At 45.9% G+C, this 19,633-nt stretch overlaps 1 protein-coding gene across 1 annotated transcript in view; it reads left to right on the top strand.

Annotated features, from left to right (window-relative positions):
• The window catches only part of Taok3 (TAO kinase 3), a 176,904-nt gene that overhangs the window by 104,021 nt on the left and 53,250 nt on the right, over positions 1–19,633 (top strand). The window contains exons 9-13 of the mRNA XM_050158923.1: positions 339–452; positions 3,521–3,612; positions 9,699–9,792; positions 11,044–11,125; positions 19,445–19,612. Of these exons, the coding sequence (XP_050014880.1) occupies positions 339–452; positions 3,521–3,612; positions 9,699–9,792; positions 11,044–11,125; positions 19,445–19,612 (550 nt within the window). The remainder of the gene's footprint in view (positions 1–338; positions 453–3,520; positions 3,613–9,698; positions 9,793–11,043; positions 11,126–19,444; positions 19,613–19,633) is intronic.

Below are 19,633 nucleotides of genomic sequence, written 5' to 3'. Positions count from 1 at the left end.
GGCGCCAGTTTGCCCAGCACGAGGAATGGCGGTGGTGGTTGGCTAAAACGCGGAAGAACACGCTTTGTAAGGGTCGCCATCTGGGAGCTCTCCTTGCCTGGCATGGCTCCCTTTTCCCCTCGCTCTACCCCTCCCTCTGAAGACAGCGCTTCCTGGAAGCCCTTCCAGTGACCACCCAGGAATGCGGGCTCCCTTACAACATGCAGTGACAGCCAAGAAAAGTATGCTTGTGTGTTTGTTTAAGAAACTTCGTATCGTGCTAATTGCATGCTCTAGCCTCCTGCATAGTAAGAATGGAGAAGTTAACTCTTCGAAATGCTCCTCTTTTTCTCCTGTAGGGACGTTAAGGCTGGAAATATCCTCCTCACAGAACCAGGGCAGGTGAAACTGGCTGACTTTGGATCTGCCTCCATGAGTTCTCCTGCCAATTCCTTCGTGGGGACGCCATACTGGTACGTAGACATAGAAGATATGATGTAGGCTGAAAATGCACAAGCGTGAGTAGGAGGGACACTTGGCATCCCCGGTGTGGGTTCTGCAGTGGTAGGGATTGAACCCAGGTCCTGGAGGATGCTGGGCAAATGTTCAGCCCTTGAGCTGCTTCCCATCTCCTTTGTCTGGAAACAGTCTCACTAATTTGTTAGGATCCCAAGCTGATCTTGAATATGCAATCCTCCTGCCTCAGGCTGCCTTGGAGCTAAGCACACAATCCTGCACTACCAGGCCTAGCCTTGTTTTGTCAAAAGGGTGTGTTACCAGCAAGGAATAGTGGTGCACACCTTTAATCCCTGCACTCAGGAGGCAAAGGTAGGTGGGTCTCTAGGAGTTTAACCAGTCTGGTCTACACAGTGAGTTCCAGGAAAGCCAGGGTTATAAAGAGAGAGACTATATTTAGAAGGGAGGGAGGGAGGGAGGGAGGGAGGGAGGAAGGAAGGAAGGAAGGAAGGAAGGAAGGAAGGAAGGAAGGAAGGAAGGAAAGAAGGGGTGGAAAAAACTGTTCCTAATGTGCCCAGCCAGATTTCATTTGAGAAAGTTAGAAACCGCCACAGAGAGTGACCTTAAATTGCTCAAATGAGGCAGCTGGGTCTCCTTTGTGTGTTATCGATTTGCTGGGCTAGCTCCGTCTAAGGTTTCACTTGAGATCTCTTTTGAACTGCTCCCTTGAGGCAGTGTGTTCAGGACAAGGGATCTTCTTTACAGCTTGCTGGCTGCCTACCAAGCCAGGATGGAAGAAATCCAAGCTCCTGACTCTGCTGAGCTCTGACACTTCACCCACTTTGACGTCATTCTGACTCGGAGCTGTCCTCACCTTCCGTTCCAGATCACCTTTCCAAACGTTCACAGATGCACCGCCATGTTATTGTAGCTTTGAAAAAGACACGCTCAGGAAAACCCGCTAAGAGTAGCTGCTGTCTGACTGCCCCCTGACTGCCCCCTGACTGCCCCCTGTCGCAAGATAGTGTTTACAAAGCCACTGCTGACATGGAATAGGCCATAGCACCATCCAAGACAAACAGAAGGCAGAGGGACCCCACCCCTCTAGGGCTCATGGGCGCCATACAGGACCTGTTTTGTTCTGTCAGTTACAGTGTCGTTGGAGCAGGGGGCCATGCTCCCTTATGCCGTCCCCCCAGATATTTTTCATGTCTCTTAGAGTGGTTCATTTGTCTGTGGTCACAACAGACTAACCCTTTTTTTTTTTTTTTTTAATTTTTCGAGACAGGGTTTCTCCGTAGCTTTTTGGTTCCTGTCCTGGAACTAGCTCTTGTAGACCAGGCTGGCCTCGAACTCACAGAGATCCACCTGCCTCTGCCTCCCCCGTGCTGGGATTAAAGGCAAACCACCGCCCAGCCAGACTAACCCTTTTTTTTTGGTTTTGTTTTTGTTTTTTGAGTCAGGGTTTCTCTGCAGCTTTGGAGCCTGTCCTGGAACTTGCTCTGTAGACCAGGCTGGCCTTGAACTCACAGAGATCTGCCTGTCTCTGCCTCTGAGTGCTGGGATTAGAGGGGTGTGCACCAGACTAACCCATTACAGATCTCCGTGAGGTCCCTGTGACAGGTCTCTCCATTTCTTAGTTGAAGAAGCAGATAGGTCATAGTTAATAATAGACTCAAGAGCAAACTGAGAGCAAAAGGCAGAGCCACGCTGTGTTGAAAATCACGCAGCAGTCCCTAGAAGTCACCAGTGATGTCTGTGTTTTTAACTGTGTTCTTCTGAGTGGTTTGTGTAAGGAAAATTTGTCAGGAAAAAAAATCTTCAACTTCTTAAATTAATTTTATAGCTGCTATACTAAATAATAGGTTAAACTGGGAAGCGGTGGTGCATACCTTTAATCCCAGCACTCGGGAGGCAGAGGCAGGTGGATTCTCTGTGAGTTGAAGGGCAGCCTGGTCTATAAAGGGAAGGAAAGAAGGAAGAGAGAGAGAGAAAGCAAGATAATAAGTTGTCATACTCTCTCACACCCCTTGTCGTGTTTTGTACTTTGTTCATCTCTGTGTCCTCCATCCTGCCAGCCCACTGGTCCCCTCCTCCCTTCCTGCTTTCTTCCTGTCCCTCCGTCTCTCCTGTATTTGTCTCTCTAGGTCTGGCTCATCTCCCTTAACATGATGACCCCCAGTTCTGTCCCACATCTTAATTGCTTTTCTATTGCTGTGATAAAACACCATGACCAAGGTGACTTATTAAAAATGTGTTTGATTTGGGGCTTTAATTTCAGAGGGTTAGAGCCTGTGACTGTCAGGGCAAGGAATATGGCAGGAGGCAGGCAATTCATGGCAGCAGGAACATTTGAGAGCTTACATCTTAAGGCATAACCACAAGGCAAGAGAGAGAGAGAGAGAGAGAGAGAGAGAGAGAGAGAGAGAGAGAGAGAGAGAGACTGACTGACTAGGAAGGGCGAATTGACACTCCTCCTCTAACAAGACCACACCTTCTAATCCTTCCCAAATAGTTTCACCTGCTAGGGACCATGTATTCAAGTATAGGAGCCTACAGGGACCATTCTCATTCAAACCAGCACATCCCAGATGCCTCCATTGTGTACCTGAACCACGTTTTCCTTACTTATGCATCTGCTGATTGTCTAGGCTGGTTTCATTCTTTGACTCCTACAAATAACACCACAACAAATACTGAACCTTGAAACAGGGACTGAAGAAATGGGTCAGCTGCCAAAAGCACTTATTCTTACAGAGGACCAAGGTTTGGTTCCCAAGGGGGAAAAAAACTTTTAAATACCCTTAAAAATATTTTTGAATACCCTTCAATCTACTGTACCTAGTAGTTTTTGTTTGTTTGTTTTTGTTTTTCGAGACAGGGTTTCTCTGTGGTTTTGGAGCCTGTCCTGGAACTAGCTCTTGTAGACCAGGCTGGTCTCAAACTCACAGAGATCCGCCTGCCTCTGGCTCCCGAGTGCTGGGATTAAAGGCATGCGCCACCACTGCCCGGCTGTACCTAGTAGTTTTAAAATGGAAACTTTGTTTCTTCTGACAACTTGAGTTCTGAACATTGTGTTTGGCAGGATGGCCCCAGAGGTGATCTTGGCCATGGATGAAGGACAGTACGATGGGAAAGTTGACATCTGGTCGCTCGGCATCACCTGTATAGAACTGGGTGAGTGGAAAGTAGTTTTCATTGGATCTTTGCAAATCGGTCCTCTTTACGCTCATCAGGTAACTTGTCTAGAACTCCCTCAGTGATTGACAGCTGTACAAAGGCCAGGCAATGTGAATTTGTTGTAGATATTTCCCATGCTCTTATAGACCACAAAAGATTGCTCCTTCTCCGCTGTGTCTCCATGAAAATCAAGCCAGTAAGTGCTAATGTTTGAGAAACACCCCCTACTCTGTGTGACGTTGCACACCACAGTATGCCAATAGACTTAACAAACCAGCCTGTTGCTGGAGGGAAGGACCCAGGCAGGGTAGCCTTTGCATATTTCCCTAGTGTAAGCTACCATTGCTGTTCGCTAGACACGGGCCTGAGGATAAGGGGGGCCCATTAGGCTTCCTACATCACAGGAAGATGGCCCAGGTTTAATCTGTCTTATCTAGAAACTTAAAACTAAAATTTTGAAAATTCTTCATCTAGTTTTTAAGATTTATGTCTCTTTTAATTTAAATTCTTCTTTCCTGGTCTCCACATTGACCCTGTCAGCATTCCTGAGATGTCCTGTGGAGGAGACCTGGGACACTCAGCTGTTCCAGCACAACCTCCGCCTCCTCCAAAGGAAAAGATTAGGTGCATGATCTGTCTGTCACTTTCCATCCAAGAGAGACTAGCAAGAAGGAAATGACTCGAGAGGGAAGACTAGAGTAGCTACTTATTTATTTTCAACGAGGTCATATATTCATGTAGTTTATAAATCAAAAAAATTAAGTCATAGGGTTGGAGAGATGGCTCAGGGAGGGGTTAAGGCCACTTGCTCTCTTCCAGAGGACCCAAATTCTGTTCCCAACACCCACTTTGGGACCCAGGGAATCCCATGCCCTCTTCTGGCCTCAGCAGGCACCTGCACTCTCTTGGCATTTATGTGTACACCCAGACACTCACTCACACATCAGGCAAGGTGGTGTGCTCATGTCCCAGCAGTTGGGAGACTCACGGGATCAGGAGTGACCGCCACTCTGTCACCCACTTCAGCACTGAGTCTAGCTGTACCTCAGTTTCTTCCCTTAGGAAACTGGAGAGTAGACTTAGCTGCCAGGCTCCGGCGGGCATGATGAATGGCATCCGTGCCACACCTGAGGCAGAGTGAGTGCCAGACATAGGACAGGAACTAAGCAGCTCACAGCAGCTAGTGTTCCCTTTCAGCTGGGGCTGCCAGCCATGTTTGTTCATAAGAAAACTTTGATTTTTCAAGAAGCACTTATCCAAGAGTGGGGTGCCTTTGGGTCACCTCTCTTTCTCAAACAGGCTCAAATTTGGCACATCTGGGCAGAGCTGTTCACGCAGTGACTCACTACATTGACCTACCTCCCTAAACCCTGACCTTGGTTGGCACAGGGGGCGCATCCACAAACATGGGACCATTCCTTTCAGTTAAACAGGAAATACACACACACACACACACACACACACACACACAAACACACACAGAGGATATATATAATTCTGGGCTGGGGAGTCAGTCTGGTAGATACAGTGATTCCTACCCTGCAGAGAAACCAGGTTCAGATCCCCAGAATCGATGTGAATGTGGCTACCCACTTGTCATCCCAGAACTCCGGAGGAGGCAGCGGATACCTCTGGAGCAAGGTGGCCGCTTAGACTAACTGAAGCAGCAAGCTCTGGGTACGAATGAGAGACCCTGTAGAGTGCGATCAAGGCCTCCACACACATACGCATACACACATCTACTCACACACACACTATAGACGAAAACACATGCATGCCATACACATGCAGACACACATGCAAGTACTTCTGCACACATGTGGACACCATACATACACAGAGACCCACACGTGCAAAAGAAAAAAAATATGGGCTCACAGATCCATATCACAGGTACCACCAGTCCTTCCTGTGTGCTGTATACAGATGCATGCCACCCGCTGTGCCCCACCGTGCAGTGATGAACTCCCTGGAAAGGACCAGATGATAAATGTTCTAGACTCTGCAGGCCCTGCTGGGTATGTCTGCGCTGCTTGTACCTTCCCCACTGGAACGGGAAACACCCGTGGAAAACACCTCATTATACAGAGTGGGCTGCTGGCTGACTCTGGCCTTGGCTCTGTGGTGTTCTGTCTCAGTGACAAGCCCTGTCACTGTGGCTATGAAGCTGGTTTGCTTGCTTGCTTGCTTGCTTGCTTGCTTGCTTGCTTGCTCGCTCTGTGCAGCCCAGACTGTTCTAAAACCTGAGATCTTGCTTTAGCCTGTTTCATGCTGACATTACAGCCTTCAGCACCAGGCTTGGGCATAGTAATTTCATCCAGTAAAGAATTCATACATGGACCAGACCCTTCAAATCCAGTGTTTGAGGATGGCCCTAGGCTCTGGCTTCTCTACTACAGCCATTTCCCCACCGGTTGAGGGTTGGCTGTCATGGCTTGTCCCCAGGCACATTGCTTGCTCCTCCTGGGCCCCCATTTAGGCTTCAAGTCTGAGCTGCTGCTGTCTACACTAATGCTGAGTTTTGGTTTCTGTTTTCTCTTCTGAGACAGGGTCTCATATAGCCCAGGCTGGACTGGAAATCACCATGTAACATAGGATAACCACGAACCTCTGATCCCTCCTGTGTCCACCTCTCAAGTGTTAGGATGACAAACATGATGACCACACCTGGTTTGTGCAGTGTGGGGATTGAATCCAATGCTTCACATGTGGTAGCCAAGCCCTCTGTCAATTGATCTACAACCCCACTTCCAACATCCTTTCTTAACATCTGTTTTCTTTGTCCAGCCCCCTTTCCACTGCTTCTCCTATTCAAGCTCCTCTGAGCAACCTGGTTGTTTTGCATTTTGCTGGGAAGGAGAGTTACCTCCTTCTCTTATGGTGAGCCTGTCACATGGTATCTGACTTCAGCCCCACGAGACTTTGGTCTCTCTTCATTATTTTTCTATGCCTGTTTGCCACACAGAGATTCGTTTTTCACATTTGTAACAATTTTAATATAGATAAATAAAGAATTATCTATTTGTGGGGGGTGGAGAATATGCTTTAAGGGCCACGGCACACAGTGGAGGTTAGAAGGAAGCTGCCAGAGTCATTTCTCTTCTTCCACCATCTGGACCCAGGGACTGAACCCAGGTCTTCAGGTTTAGCAGCAATCAGCGCAGATGCTGAACCGTCTCAACAGCTCACACAAAGATTCTTTGCATTAGGTTGCCCCTTATTAATTTATTTAGCAGGTTTTGTGGGGACTACATCCCACAGTGAGTCCTCAACCCTGGAAAGAGTAAAGAACAAAATGACTATTATGAACATCGCCACTGCCCCTGCTGTGAGGGACACAAAATAGTGAGAGTTGTAATGTGTGGCCAAAAAAGCAGCAAATATATAGTCTGCGGTGACAAAAGTCACAGAAGGCTTCACCGAGGACGTGGCCATTCACATAGCCCTTGATAAATATGCTTTAGATTCCTGCAGAAACAAGATGAGGTCTCATTAGTTCCTCTTCTCACTGCTGTGACCAAATTGCTGATAGGAAACAACCTAGGGAAGAGTTAGCACTCACAGATTGAGGGGACATATTCCATTGGGGAGGTGGGGGTGGCCAAGGGCACTTAAATCAGCTCCTTGCAGTGTTTCCACTGTCAGGAAGCAAGAGCTGATTGACAGGAAGTGGGGCGGAGCTATAAAAATCCCAAAACCTTCTCTCAGTGACTCCCTCCCCCCAGCGAGGACCACCTCCAGGAGGTTCCACAGCCCTCAAGAACAGCACCACTGACTGAGGGACCCTGTCTTCAAGCATGCCACTAACACATCAGTGGACCTGGCCTCCAGGTTCTCCCAGCATCCCTCAGTCCCTGCCTGTTGCAGGGTGTGACTGGTATACCCATCCTCTACTCTGAACTCTTGAGCCTAACGGCTGGGCTGCCCTTCCTCCAGAGGCTCTTCCCTATAGAATTCAGACATTTTGGTTACTTGTTCTTAGTACTTTTGGCCTCCTGGCTGCTGCACCTGGTGCCCCACTCTCCCCACACAGCCTAGCTCAGCCCAGACATGTCCTCTCTGGACTCTCCCAGATGTCCCTGTCTCTGACTGTGTTTTCCCTTTTAACCACAATAAACTTTCTCCTCCCCCATACCTAGGAGCAACCATGACATTTGCTTTCTTGTTGATTTATTTCTTTCTTTCTTTTTTTTTTTTTTTCACTCATCCATGAGCCCGTGGAGGCATTTTATATTCAGGCCACAGCAGGATTGATAAGAATTAGCCAGAGCTGAGGCAGGGACACGCATGTTCTCAGCTGCACAGGAGACAGACAAGAGAACCATTGAGCCCTGGAGTTTCAGACCAACTTGAGCAACATAGCAAGACTTCATCTCTTAAATTGTTTTTTTTTTAAACTAAAACACAGGGCAGTGGTGGCACACAACTTTAATCCCAGTACTAGGGAGTCAGAGGCAGGTCTCTGAGTTCGAGGCCAGCCTGGTCTATAGAGTGAGTTCCAGGACAGCTGAAAGCTTACACAGAGAAACCCTATCAAAAAAAAAAAAAAAAAAAAAAAAAAAAAAAAAAAAAAAAAAAAAAAAAAAAAAAAAAAAAAAAAAAAAAAAAAAAAAAAACACAAAGGGGGGGCGGGAAGAATTAACTTGATAAGGTTAAAATCTAGACTAAGAACGTCCATGTGCTTGATTGCTTCAGTGAAGCCAGAGATGGCTTCAGAGGGGAACAAGCCCATGATATTCTCGGAAGGCAGGCTAGTGGAGGTCCGTAGGCTCTGCTCAGTGATCCGAACTTAAGTGTAGGAAGGAATGGGAAGCCGCTTGTGTCTACAGGTTCCTAGTTCCATGTGTCTTAAAACCTTGATGTCCCCAAAAGACTGTGCTCTACAAATTCCTTAAGTCCACTTCCTAAAACACAGCTCAAACCACTTCTGTCTGTCCTTCGAGCTTAAAACCTCTATCCACACTGCTTCTGCTCAGACCAGTTCACCCACCAGCTACCAGTTTCGACCAGTTTCAACCAGTTTCTACTTGATGCATGTAAACAGTCTGCTCCAGCATGGTGATACACGTGTGATCTCTGTGCCTAGGGAGGCCAACCAGCTAGGGCTGTGCCAGAGACCCTCGAGAGAGAGAAGGGTAGGAGAGAAGGAAGGGGCAGGAAAGGGAGGAAGGAAGCTGTGCAGGACCCTGAAGGACCCTCCAGAGGCATCTGCAGCTATCATCCAGCAAAGGACCGTAATCAAAGTGCATTCGGAGACCAAGAAGGAATAAATGTTTTTTAAAAGACAAAGAAGTCACTCCAAATCATCACCTTCTTTTCTTTTTTTAAAAGTGTTTTTTTTTTATTATCTGCTTTTCTATTTATTTTGGAGACAAGGTTTTACTATGTATCCCTGGCTATGCTTGAACTCACTATTTAAAACAGCCTGGCCTCTGGGCTAGGAAAGACCCTGGCTCTAAATAAGAACATAAATAAATGTCTGTTCCACTCTACAATAATTTTTTTTCTTTATAAAAGAGATTTATTTTATATGTATAAATATTTTTGCCTGTGCCGTATTTATTTCGCTATGTCCATGCAATGCCCAGAAGAGGGCATCAGATCCCCTGGAGCTAGACTTAATGTATAGTTGTGAAGAAACATCTTATAGGTGCTGAGAAGCAAACCCAGGTAGTCTGGAAGAGCAGCCAGTGCTCTTAACCACTGAGCCGTCTCTCCAGCCCCTCCATTCCATAATAATGTATTTTTGTGTTACTTTTCTTTGCTTTCTGATTTCATTTAATGAATATGTATTTTTAATTAAAATATACACACGTATTCACACCTTGTCATTGGAAAACAGGCCAACACCAATCTATGCAGAACCCATGAAAAAATAAGGACATTTTCTCCCATTATTCTGAAACGGGTTCTGCAGGGAGCCTTCCGATGGACAGTGAGTGACTGGCAGCCAGCAAGTGGCTCAATTGAGCTGACCCTAAGAGTACAAAGAGCAGATGGTGTCTCATTGGTTAATAGTCCTGATTTTGCTACCTACCTTACTTCTTTCGAGAATATCTTACCTTGGTTCCTTCCTCTTCCAGCCGAGCGGAAGCCCCCCCTCTTCAACATGAATGCCATGAGCGCCCTCTACCACATCGCCCAAAATGACTCCCCCACGCTACAGTCCAGAGAATGGTAAGACGTCGCCAAGAAATCACTGTGGGTGTCTGACATGCTTATTAAACTACATGTTACAGGTCTGCCCTAAAACACCATTGCATCCTTCCTTCCATCACAGCAATAATAAGACTGATGTCCCACGAACAGTGTACCTTTGTATGTGTGCCCACATGCACACACAAGCGTACACACATGCACACACACATGTACACACACACACACACACACTGGGAACATATGCCCTGCTACCTTCCTTCCACACTCATCCCTTAGGTCCTGCTATCTCATCTGTAATTCTTAGCAGCTGAGAGGCCCTGGCTGATATCATTGTCTCTGTCTTATCAGAACGGGCTGGGACAGAACACGTTACTCTCTGTCCAGAAGACGTGTCATTCACAGCCCAAAACCATGGCACGTTTGTAACTCTTGGGGCCACAAGAGTCACAGAGAATGAGCCATCTGACAAGAGTGGATACAAATGAAGCCTCCAAGAGAGGACTTAGTTTTATTCAGAAAGTGTGTTTCTAGGTTCTCTGCCCCCATGTGCTTTTATGTTTACTCTTTAGAGGTTGCGCATTCTTTATTCCCACTTTGCTACTCCATGCAGAATGCGCATCAGGGGTGTGTTATCTCTGATCACACACAAGTATGGTGTTTTTGTTTTCTGATCTAGTTTGTGATTTGGCCTATCCTCACTTATGTGTATGACTGTGTCGAATAGCTGGGACAGTGTCCACCTCATTATCCAGAAGAATTCATTTTCACTGCCGTAACTTGAAAATGGTCCAGGTCCCCTGATATTTCAAAATGTCTTATGAAAAGGAATCTCCTGGCTGGGGAGATAGCCCAGTCAGCAAAGTCTTGTTGTGTATACAAAAAGATGTGAATCCTATCTCCAGAACCAATGCAGAAGCTGGGCCCCAAAATTCCAGGGTGGGGAGATGAAGGGAAAGGAATCTCTGGGGCGCACTGGCCAGCTGGTCTAACAAAATCAGTGAGCTCCAGGTTCAGTGAGAGACCGTGCCTCAAAAATAAGGTGAAGGGTGGCTGTGAGAGACACTTGATATCAACCTCTGGCCTTTACACACATGCACAGACACGAATGCACACACTCACACACGCACGCACACGTACACACACATACACACGGCATGCACGTACACAGTCTCCCAAGTTGCACAGAGCTCCCTCCCGTTCACTTTGCCTTCCGTATGCTGCGTGTCCAAAGGTCCCTCACTACTCTCCTTGCTGTGTCCCCTCACACAGGACCGACTCCTTCAGGAGATTCGTTGATTACTGCTTGCAAAAAATACCTCAGGAGAGACCAGCTGCAGTGGAACTGTTACGGGTAATTTTTCTAGTTTCCATCTGTGCAGGGGCCACAAAGTGTGGCCATGGGGCAGTCGGTCAGTTACTCCATGGCCGAGCACTGTGTTACGCTGGCTTATGGCAAGTTCCCGGTTACTAACTCAAAGATGAAAACAGGCATAAAAATGGAACGGTTCTCAGGATCCACGTTCTTCCTGCCTTTCCCCCACCCCAGCCCTTATCCCTCCCCCCCCTCCCCGTAGGTGGGTGGCTCTCCCGCCTTCCTGCTTTGTCTTAGTACGGTTCTCCTCCCTGCACTGCTCCCTGCACTGCTTGCTGTCTCAGGGATTTGCTGACCCAACTTGAATTGAGCTCTCAGGATAATCTGGCCAAAACACCAGTGCCAACTCTGAAAATCTCAGTTAGGTCAGCGTCAGCTCCAGGCACTGAAGGTGTAGGTTGACAATCTAAAAACAGATGCTCAGGTCGTACAGTTGAGCTCCAAGAGGCCATGGTGGCATGCCTGTGAACCCACCACATGCGCAGTCTGATCTTCTGATCCTCCTGCCTCCACCTCCGGCACTGGTGTTATAGGAATACACTGTAACCAAGCCCAGCTCTGGAGGTAGAGGCAAGAGCATCAGAAGTTCAAGGCCAGCCTTGGCTACCTGAGAGCCTATCTCAAACACCAAAAAAGTTTCCATTCTGTAATGTTTTCCTTTTACTTTTCTTTGACTTCTTTTTTTTATGAATATGCACTGGTTTGATTTAAACCTCATAGTCCTGAGCCTATCTTTGCATGTTGCTGTTGATTTCATGTGATGTTGCTGTGGTTCATCAACATTTGTGTAGTAGATGGGACTTTGTCATAGTGTGAACATTTCCTGCTTGGCGTAGAATAATCCCGATCTCTACCCTTTTATGTGTGCGTGCTTATTCAGTTCTGTTGCGTGTTTCACCTTCAGAATGGATTCTTTTATGAGCTGTTTTGTTTGTTGGTTTGTTTATGAAAAAACCCAGAAGGGTTGTATGACTCAAATGTATCAGGCCTAAAACAGTGGCAGCTGAGGGCCTGGAGAGACAGCTGAGCGGTCAGAGTGCTGGCTGCTCTTGTAAGGATGGGGTTCAGTTCCCAGTACCCACCCGGCAGCTCACAACCATCTGTGACTCCAGTTCCAGGGCATCCAGCACCCCATTTTGGCCTCTGCAGGCACTGCACACACATGTAGTGCACAGACATACATACGTGCAGGCAAAACACCCCACACACAAAGTAAGTTGTAAACATTCACACATACAAAATAAAAATAAATGCATTTTTGACTGGGGAGATGACCCTATAGTAAGAGCACTTGCTGTACAAGTGTGAGGTCCCGAGTTCTGCTCTCAGCACCCACATGAAAAGCAGGGCAGGGCTACATGCACCTATAACCTCGGTGTTGTTGTGGGCAGAGACAGGAGGGACACTAAGGCTTTCTGACCAACCTCCATCCTAGCTCCATATTTAATAAGAGACACTGTTTCAAAGGAATAATACAGGAAGTGGTAGAGCAAGACACCCAACATCCTCCCTAACCTCCACCTGTGCACACACATATCACACACACACTGACACACAGAATGACTCTTGTGTGACACTATGTGACAACGTGAACAGTGGGCTACTCACTGCAGTCAGGATCTGAGGACAGATCAAAGGCCAACTTGGTGAACCATGAGTTTTCCCTGGGTACTTACAGCAGCAGAAATGACTCAGAGACCGCGGCAACACCAAAGCCCACCCCAGCGCAGGTGACGGGTCACCAAAGCTCGATACCTGGAGCATGCGGTACAGCCTACAGGCAACTCAACAGACTGGAGAGTGTCCTCTCCAGGTACCTCAACTGGTCTGAGAGTGACCCTCAGCAGTCCCTACTGTGGACATATATTTGGGGAGGGAAGGCTAATGAATCTGGTCAGCTTCAGGGACTTCCTGAGGCCTTTGAGTTGTTTCCTCCCTGAGTTTAAGGAGCTTCCCTGTAGAGTGGAGTGTTTCACCTCTGCTTAGAACATGCTGCTGTTCTTGGAAGACTTTAACCTAAGAGGAAGCAGCTATGCAGAGGGCTGATCCCAGGGCCTGATGAGTGCTGGGAAAGTGGGCAGCTATGCATGCTGGAAGTGGGAGCTATGCAGCTGCTCCCAGCCTCTACCCCCTTACATGGATCTTAGGTGGGAATGCACGCCACCAGACTGCCCTGGAGTCCATGGCCTCCCTGACCAAGTGTGAGCGTTTGAATTGCACTGCTTAGATTGATGAAAAAAAATTGTTTCTGGTTGTAGCTTTAGTGGTTTTGGGTCTTTTTGTTCTGGGTTTTTTATAGGATTTTTTCAACTTTGGGTTGTTTTCATTTGGTTTGGAGGTCTTGGGTAATGCTAAAGGTCAAAGCCAGGGCCTCACCCCATAAGGCCAGCACTGTGTCTACAGAGCTGGACACACAGACAAACACACATGCACACGCATGCACGCACACGCAAGCCCCTCTGGATATAGTTTTAAGTTTTATTTCTCATCACTTAGACCAGTCTCTTCCCTAAGCTGCAGCGCCATTTCTGTCTCCTGCTCTATGTCCTCACTGATCGTGGCCACTTGTTTATTAGGTGTGGATTTTTTCCTTCACTCATGCATGATGAGTCTTGGAAACATCTTTCTTTCACTCTAGCATCCTTTTTTTAAATTAAAACGTCTTTAGTTGAAATAAAAGTGATTACATCATGTTCACCACATCCTGTCCTCCCACAAGCTTCCTCCCTCAAACCCCTCATGTTCCCCAACCTCAAGTTGACAGTCTTTTTATTATTGTTATTACGTATATATGTTGTAGATAGATAGATAGATGATAGATAGATAGATAGATAGATAGATAGATGATAGATAGATAGATAGATAGATAGATAGATAGATAGATAGATAGATAGGTGTGTGTGCACACACGCACAAATATATAAAAATATAACCTGCTGAGTCTATTTTTGTTTGTGGTGTATAGTTTGCAGGCTGATCACTCTGCATTAGACAACCACTGATGGACTCGTCCCCGGGAGAGGCTAATTCTCCTTCTCCCTGTAGTCAGCTGTTGCCTACAGTTCTTTGTCCAGGGATGCGACCTCATGAGAAATTTCTCTCTTCCACGGTAGCATGTCCCTTCATATTGCCATTGTTCTGGTCTTGTCCATGCAGCCTTTTCTAGGAGAGACTGTCTCACAAGAGACTTCCTGGTATTGTATTCTGCCTCTTCCAGTCTTCCCCTCTCCCTTCCCTGGTATTCCCTGAGCCGTAGATGCAGGAGCTGTGATGTGGATATAGAAGCTGGGACTTAGGTGCCCGTTTCTATGGATGCTGCATTCTGTCCAGTTGTAGTTCCTGTGATGAGGGATGGCAGTCACGGTTATCTGTGGGTACAAGAAGATTTAGACTATAGTAAGGAGTTACACTGGCCTGGCGAAGTGTCACTAGGACTTCATTACCCCCAGGCTAGGTTTCTAGCCCCAGGCATGGTTGCCCCCTGCCAAGTGGGCCTTAGGGAAAATTGGACAGCTGTTGGTTGCCACCAATGCAAGAGTGCCACTTCTTAGGCCATAAAGGTGTAATATCCTGCCACGCTGGTGATTGTCATGGTTCCTATGTGCTAGGTCATATGTGCAGCTGGCTAAGCCTGTTGAATTGCTTCCCTCTGTTGGCACTTACATAGTAATTTCTGGAACCACAAAAGCTAGGTCACAGGAAAGAGACACTGAGGTCAGTTTCAGCTCAAATGACATGATTCCGGAGTCCTGAGTGTGCGGTGTCTTCAGCAATAGAGGTCTACCCTCAACCCTTGAGAGGCAACCTAGGGCTACGTATATAATCTATATCCTTTTGGGAGTCACTAAGACTATCCTGATGGACAGTTATAAAGAAGGTTTCTTGTGCCTAGTACTGGGACTTTTGTTAACCCCAGAATCAACTATAAAAATCAGTAGGCCTTTATGTCTACCAAGAACAAGCAGACTGAGGAAGAGATCATGGACACACTTCAAAAAATAACATCAAAAAAAGAGTTTCTGAGTAACCCTAACCAAGGATGTGAAAGACCTCTGCAATAAGAGCTTCGGGTCTCAGGACTAAAGAGGTGGCTGAACACATAGTAGAGAGTACAAGGTTCAGGAGCCGGGTGTGATGGCACACGCCTTAAGCCTGGCACTCAGGAGGCAGGCGCAGGCGGATCTCTGAGTTCGAGGCCAGCCTGGTCTACAAAGCAAGTTCTAGGACAGTCAGAGATACACAGAGAAGCCCTGTCTTGAAAAAATCAAAACAAAACAAAAAACCAAAAAAGATCATAGGCTGCTTTTTCTAGAGGACCTGGGTTTGCTCCCCAGCATCCACATGGTGGTTCACAGCACATAAAATATAAAATAAAGAAAAAAAAACCCTCAAATCTCTGAAAAAAGAAATTAAGAAAGACACTAGAAAATGCAGATATTTTTTGATAAGCCATCTTTTCCTCATATTTCCTTCCTGGTATTAAAATGTCACGTTTACATTGAATAATTTAAATATGGAACTAAGGTAAAAATTATCAAAATGTTTGAAAAGCACCATGTGATATGATAAATAGTGGCAAAATAAAAAGAAGTGGAGAAAACTAGGACCCGGAAGCATTAATCAGTGTATTAATGTTCCTATTTTTCAGATAAAATTTAGTGTTTTGATACAGGTAACCCCACTCTCTTAAGCCTTGTATGATTTTCCTCTTTATTTTTTGACATGTTTCATTACACTGACATGTTTAGACATATTTACCTTGAGAGAGAATTGTGCACATGAGCACGCATGCCCCAGCACACGTCACCTGCTCTCTGCTCTCCCACTGTGCGAGTCCCAGCTGCCACACCCAGGTCACCATCAGTCCTGGTGGCAGTCATCTTTACCCATTGACCCATCTTGCTAATCCTCTTCTTAATTTAATTATATTCATTTACTTACTGATTTGTTTGTTTATTGAAGATCACATTTGTACCCAGGTTGTTTCATTTTTTTTTAATTAAAATATAATTACATAATTTCCCCTCTTCCCTTCCCTCCTTCCAGCCCTTCCCCTCCCAGGGTTTTCTCTCAAATTCATGAATCTCCTTAATTTTAAAGGAAGATTTAGGAACAGATAGTGCTGGTAGTGAAAAAAATTATAACTCAAATGAAGCAATTACTTTATTGCACTCTCTTCTAATTTTGTTCAGTTCATGTACATCTTCGGCTTTATAGATTATACTTAAATTAGAATCTATGATATGGTTCCCATTTGAATTTAAAAAAAAAAAAGTCTTTGTTCTGGGGTGGGGAGGAATTGATAAGACCTAAATTGACTTCCTAAATTTTACAATATTTTCTTCTAGATGATGGAATTTGGAATTCTCTTGTTTACTTTCCTTTAGCCATTTTTCTATATTATTTGAATCTTTAAACTTGAAATTAAATCTTTAAGAACAATAAGGTTATTTTATTATTTTGTTGTTGTTTGAGACAGGGTCTCAATGTGTAGCTTTGCTTGGCCTTGGCCAGGTACTCACTGTGTAGACTAGATTGGCCTTAAACTCACAGAGACCTTGCTGCCTCTGCCTCCCAAATGCTGGGATTACAAACATGAGCCAGCCTTGTCTTTAAAATTATTCTCTTAAAGGACCTTTTGACTGCAGGGGTGGGGAGAGCAATGAGGGTGTGAGCGCGCAGACAGAGAATATGAGCAAAACACAGGCGTGGCAGCAGCAGGACCAGGACCAGCCATCCTCTAGATTGCGCTGTGCACAGGAAGGACCAGGACTGGAATTAAAGCAGGAGCCCAGTGAGACCGTCCTTACGCAGTAGACAGAGAGATGCACCTAAGGCATTGAGGGCCTCTGTGTTTCAGATGCATACTCAGGTGAGGGCTGACTCATCTCATAGCCTGAGGTCTGGGATGTTGAGACAGAGGTACCCCTCACATCCAACGTGTGACTCAGCATCGTCACTCTCAACCCCAGACACTCTCTCTGCCTTCTCCACAGCTTGTGTCCCTTGTCTTCTCTGGTGCAAAATGACCGCCACAATTCCAGGACTCAGGTCTTTATTCCAGACCAGGAAGGAGATTGTCGGGCAAAAGACAAAACACTTTTCTTTCCTTACACATCTTGCCTTTTGATCTCAAAAAGAAACCCCAGAAGCTTCTGCCTGTGTGTGCTCGGCTGCTGTTCACTACCAATAGTGACAGAGGATGGGGCAGGGTAAAGCCTCTCAGAGACCCTGATCCCTTACTTTTGTCTGTCCAGTTCTTTAGTGGGTGAGAGCCCCACAGGAGCCCTGGCCGCTGATAGACTGAAGAGCTGCCATGTTTTTTGTCTTAATTGTATGACCAGTAAGCCAGTCCATGCAGCATTCCTCACTGCGTGTCTGACAGAAAGAGAAAACAAGGCTGGTGAGAGGCAGAGGCTGAACGAAATGTGGCAGGGATAGTTCGTCCCCTCTTAGCTTTGGAAGGGACAGATCTGTCTATCGTTACTTACGGTTCTTGAGATTAGTGGTTTTTTTGCGGATTTTGTTTGTTTGTTTTAGGTGTATGAGTGGTCGCCTTCACGTATATATGTGCACTATGTGCACCCCATGACCACAAAGACCAGAAAAGGGCATCAGATCCCCTAGAACCGGAGTACAGATGGTTGTGAGCCATCGTGCGGATGCTGGGAACTGAACTCAGGTCCACTAGAACAGCAGCCAGTGCTCCCAACCACTAAGACATCTCTACAGTCCTAAGTTCTAGTGATTTTTTATTACATTGTTTACGATAAAATAAATCTTAGGGGATAGTATTATTCAAGAGCAAAGGGAATATTTTGTTAATTGATGTGACGATTGTGGAAATCAGTGTGGAGTTTCCTAAGAAAACTACAAACCACCAATAACAAAAGGACTGTTTTTGACCCAACATACCCTCCTCCAGGTTCATATCTATAAGAAATGAAATTCATTATTTTGTGAAGCTGTCTGCATCCCATAAGTACTATAGCACTACCCATAGAAACCAAGGTATGGAAACAATCCCACATGTCCATCAATGGGATAAAAGATGAGGGAACTGTGATACACACACACACACACAGAGGAACACACACACACAATACAGTTGCTTTTTTAGCCTGGGAATAGGAGTTCTAGCCAGACATGGTGCTAAACAACTGTAAGGTCAACACTTGGGAGTGGAGGCAGGAAATCAGAGGGCTACATAATGAGTTCAAGGCCAGCCTGGGCTACAGGAGACCCTATCTCAAAGGAGAAGAGGAGAGAGAGAGAGAGAGAGAGAGAGAGAGAGAGAGAGAGAGAGAGAGAGAGAGAGAGATTCTATGATACATGACAACATAGATGAATCTGTACGGCGTTCTACAAGTAAGAGAAACCAGATATACAGAGAAAGGCACCAAACAACATTGTGTACCTGCAGAATTTGCATGGCTTTTTAAAATCAAAGATACAGATTAAAAAGGAGAAAGATAGTTTCAGAGATGGAAATGAGATTTGGGCCTGATGGCGCTGTAGGGGCTTGCCACCAAGATCTGAGTTTAACCCTCAGGGCCCACATGGTAGAAGGAGAGAACTGGCTCCAGCAGGTTGTCCTCTGGCCTGGACACACGTGTGTACACATACAAATAAATATGTAAAAGAAAATTGGGAAGCTGAGGTTTTGGGCCCAGTGTTTTACTTATACAATATCCTCAGTATTGAGACGTAAGGTCTGACCTGAAAAAACCGTAGGTGTCATGCAAATTTTGAAGACAGCGAGGTTTAGGCACCTTTGCTACATACAGGAGAATGGGAAATGATGGTGTAGTAACTGCCTTCTATTACTTCACCAAAGTAATCACCAAAGCATCACATTGTATACCATAAATATATATATAATTAAAAAGAGAAACTGTCTTAGATAGAGTCTCATGGTGTAGCTCTGGCTGGCCTAGAACTCACTATGTAAACCAGATTGGCCTCCAACTCACAGAGACAGCGAGAGACCCCTTGCTTATGCTTCCCAAGTGTTGGGATTAAAATTGTTCACTACCCTGCTTAACAAAACAAAAGCTAACAAACAAAAAGTTTCTTGTGGAGTCCTTAGAGCCGAGTCTGCAAAGGGGAGCCTGGGACAGAATGTAGAAGCATTGTTATCTTTTTAAGAGAGAGTCCCCATGAGGGACACCAGCCTCAAGATCACATTTAATTCTAAGGTCTGTGAACCTGTTCCCTCTTCCCTGCCTACTTATATGGATACATTGCTCATGAAGATAAAGCTTGCTCACCATCTATGTTTCTTCCCCTGTCAATCAGCACGACTTCATTCGGAGGGAGCGGCCACCACGGGTCCTCATTGACCTCATACAGAGGACAAAAGATGCTGTCCGAGAGTTGGACAACCTGCAATACAGAAAAATGAAGAAGATTCTCTTCCAGGAGACTCGAAATGGACCCTTGAATGAGTCACAAGAGGAAGAAGAGGTAGGTCCCCCTAGTTTCAGC

The sequence above is a fragment of the Alexandromys fortis genome, unplaced genomic scaffold, assembly GCF_014885135.2.
Source record: "Alexandromys fortis isolate MF-2015 unplaced genomic scaffold, M_Fortis_MF-2015_v1.1 scaffold_90, whole genome shotgun sequence".
Classification (NCBI taxonomy): domain Eukaryota; kingdom Metazoa; phylum Chordata; class Mammalia; order Rodentia; family Cricetidae; genus Alexandromys; species Alexandromys fortis.
This window is presented reverse-complemented; position numbering and strand designations above follow the sequence as displayed.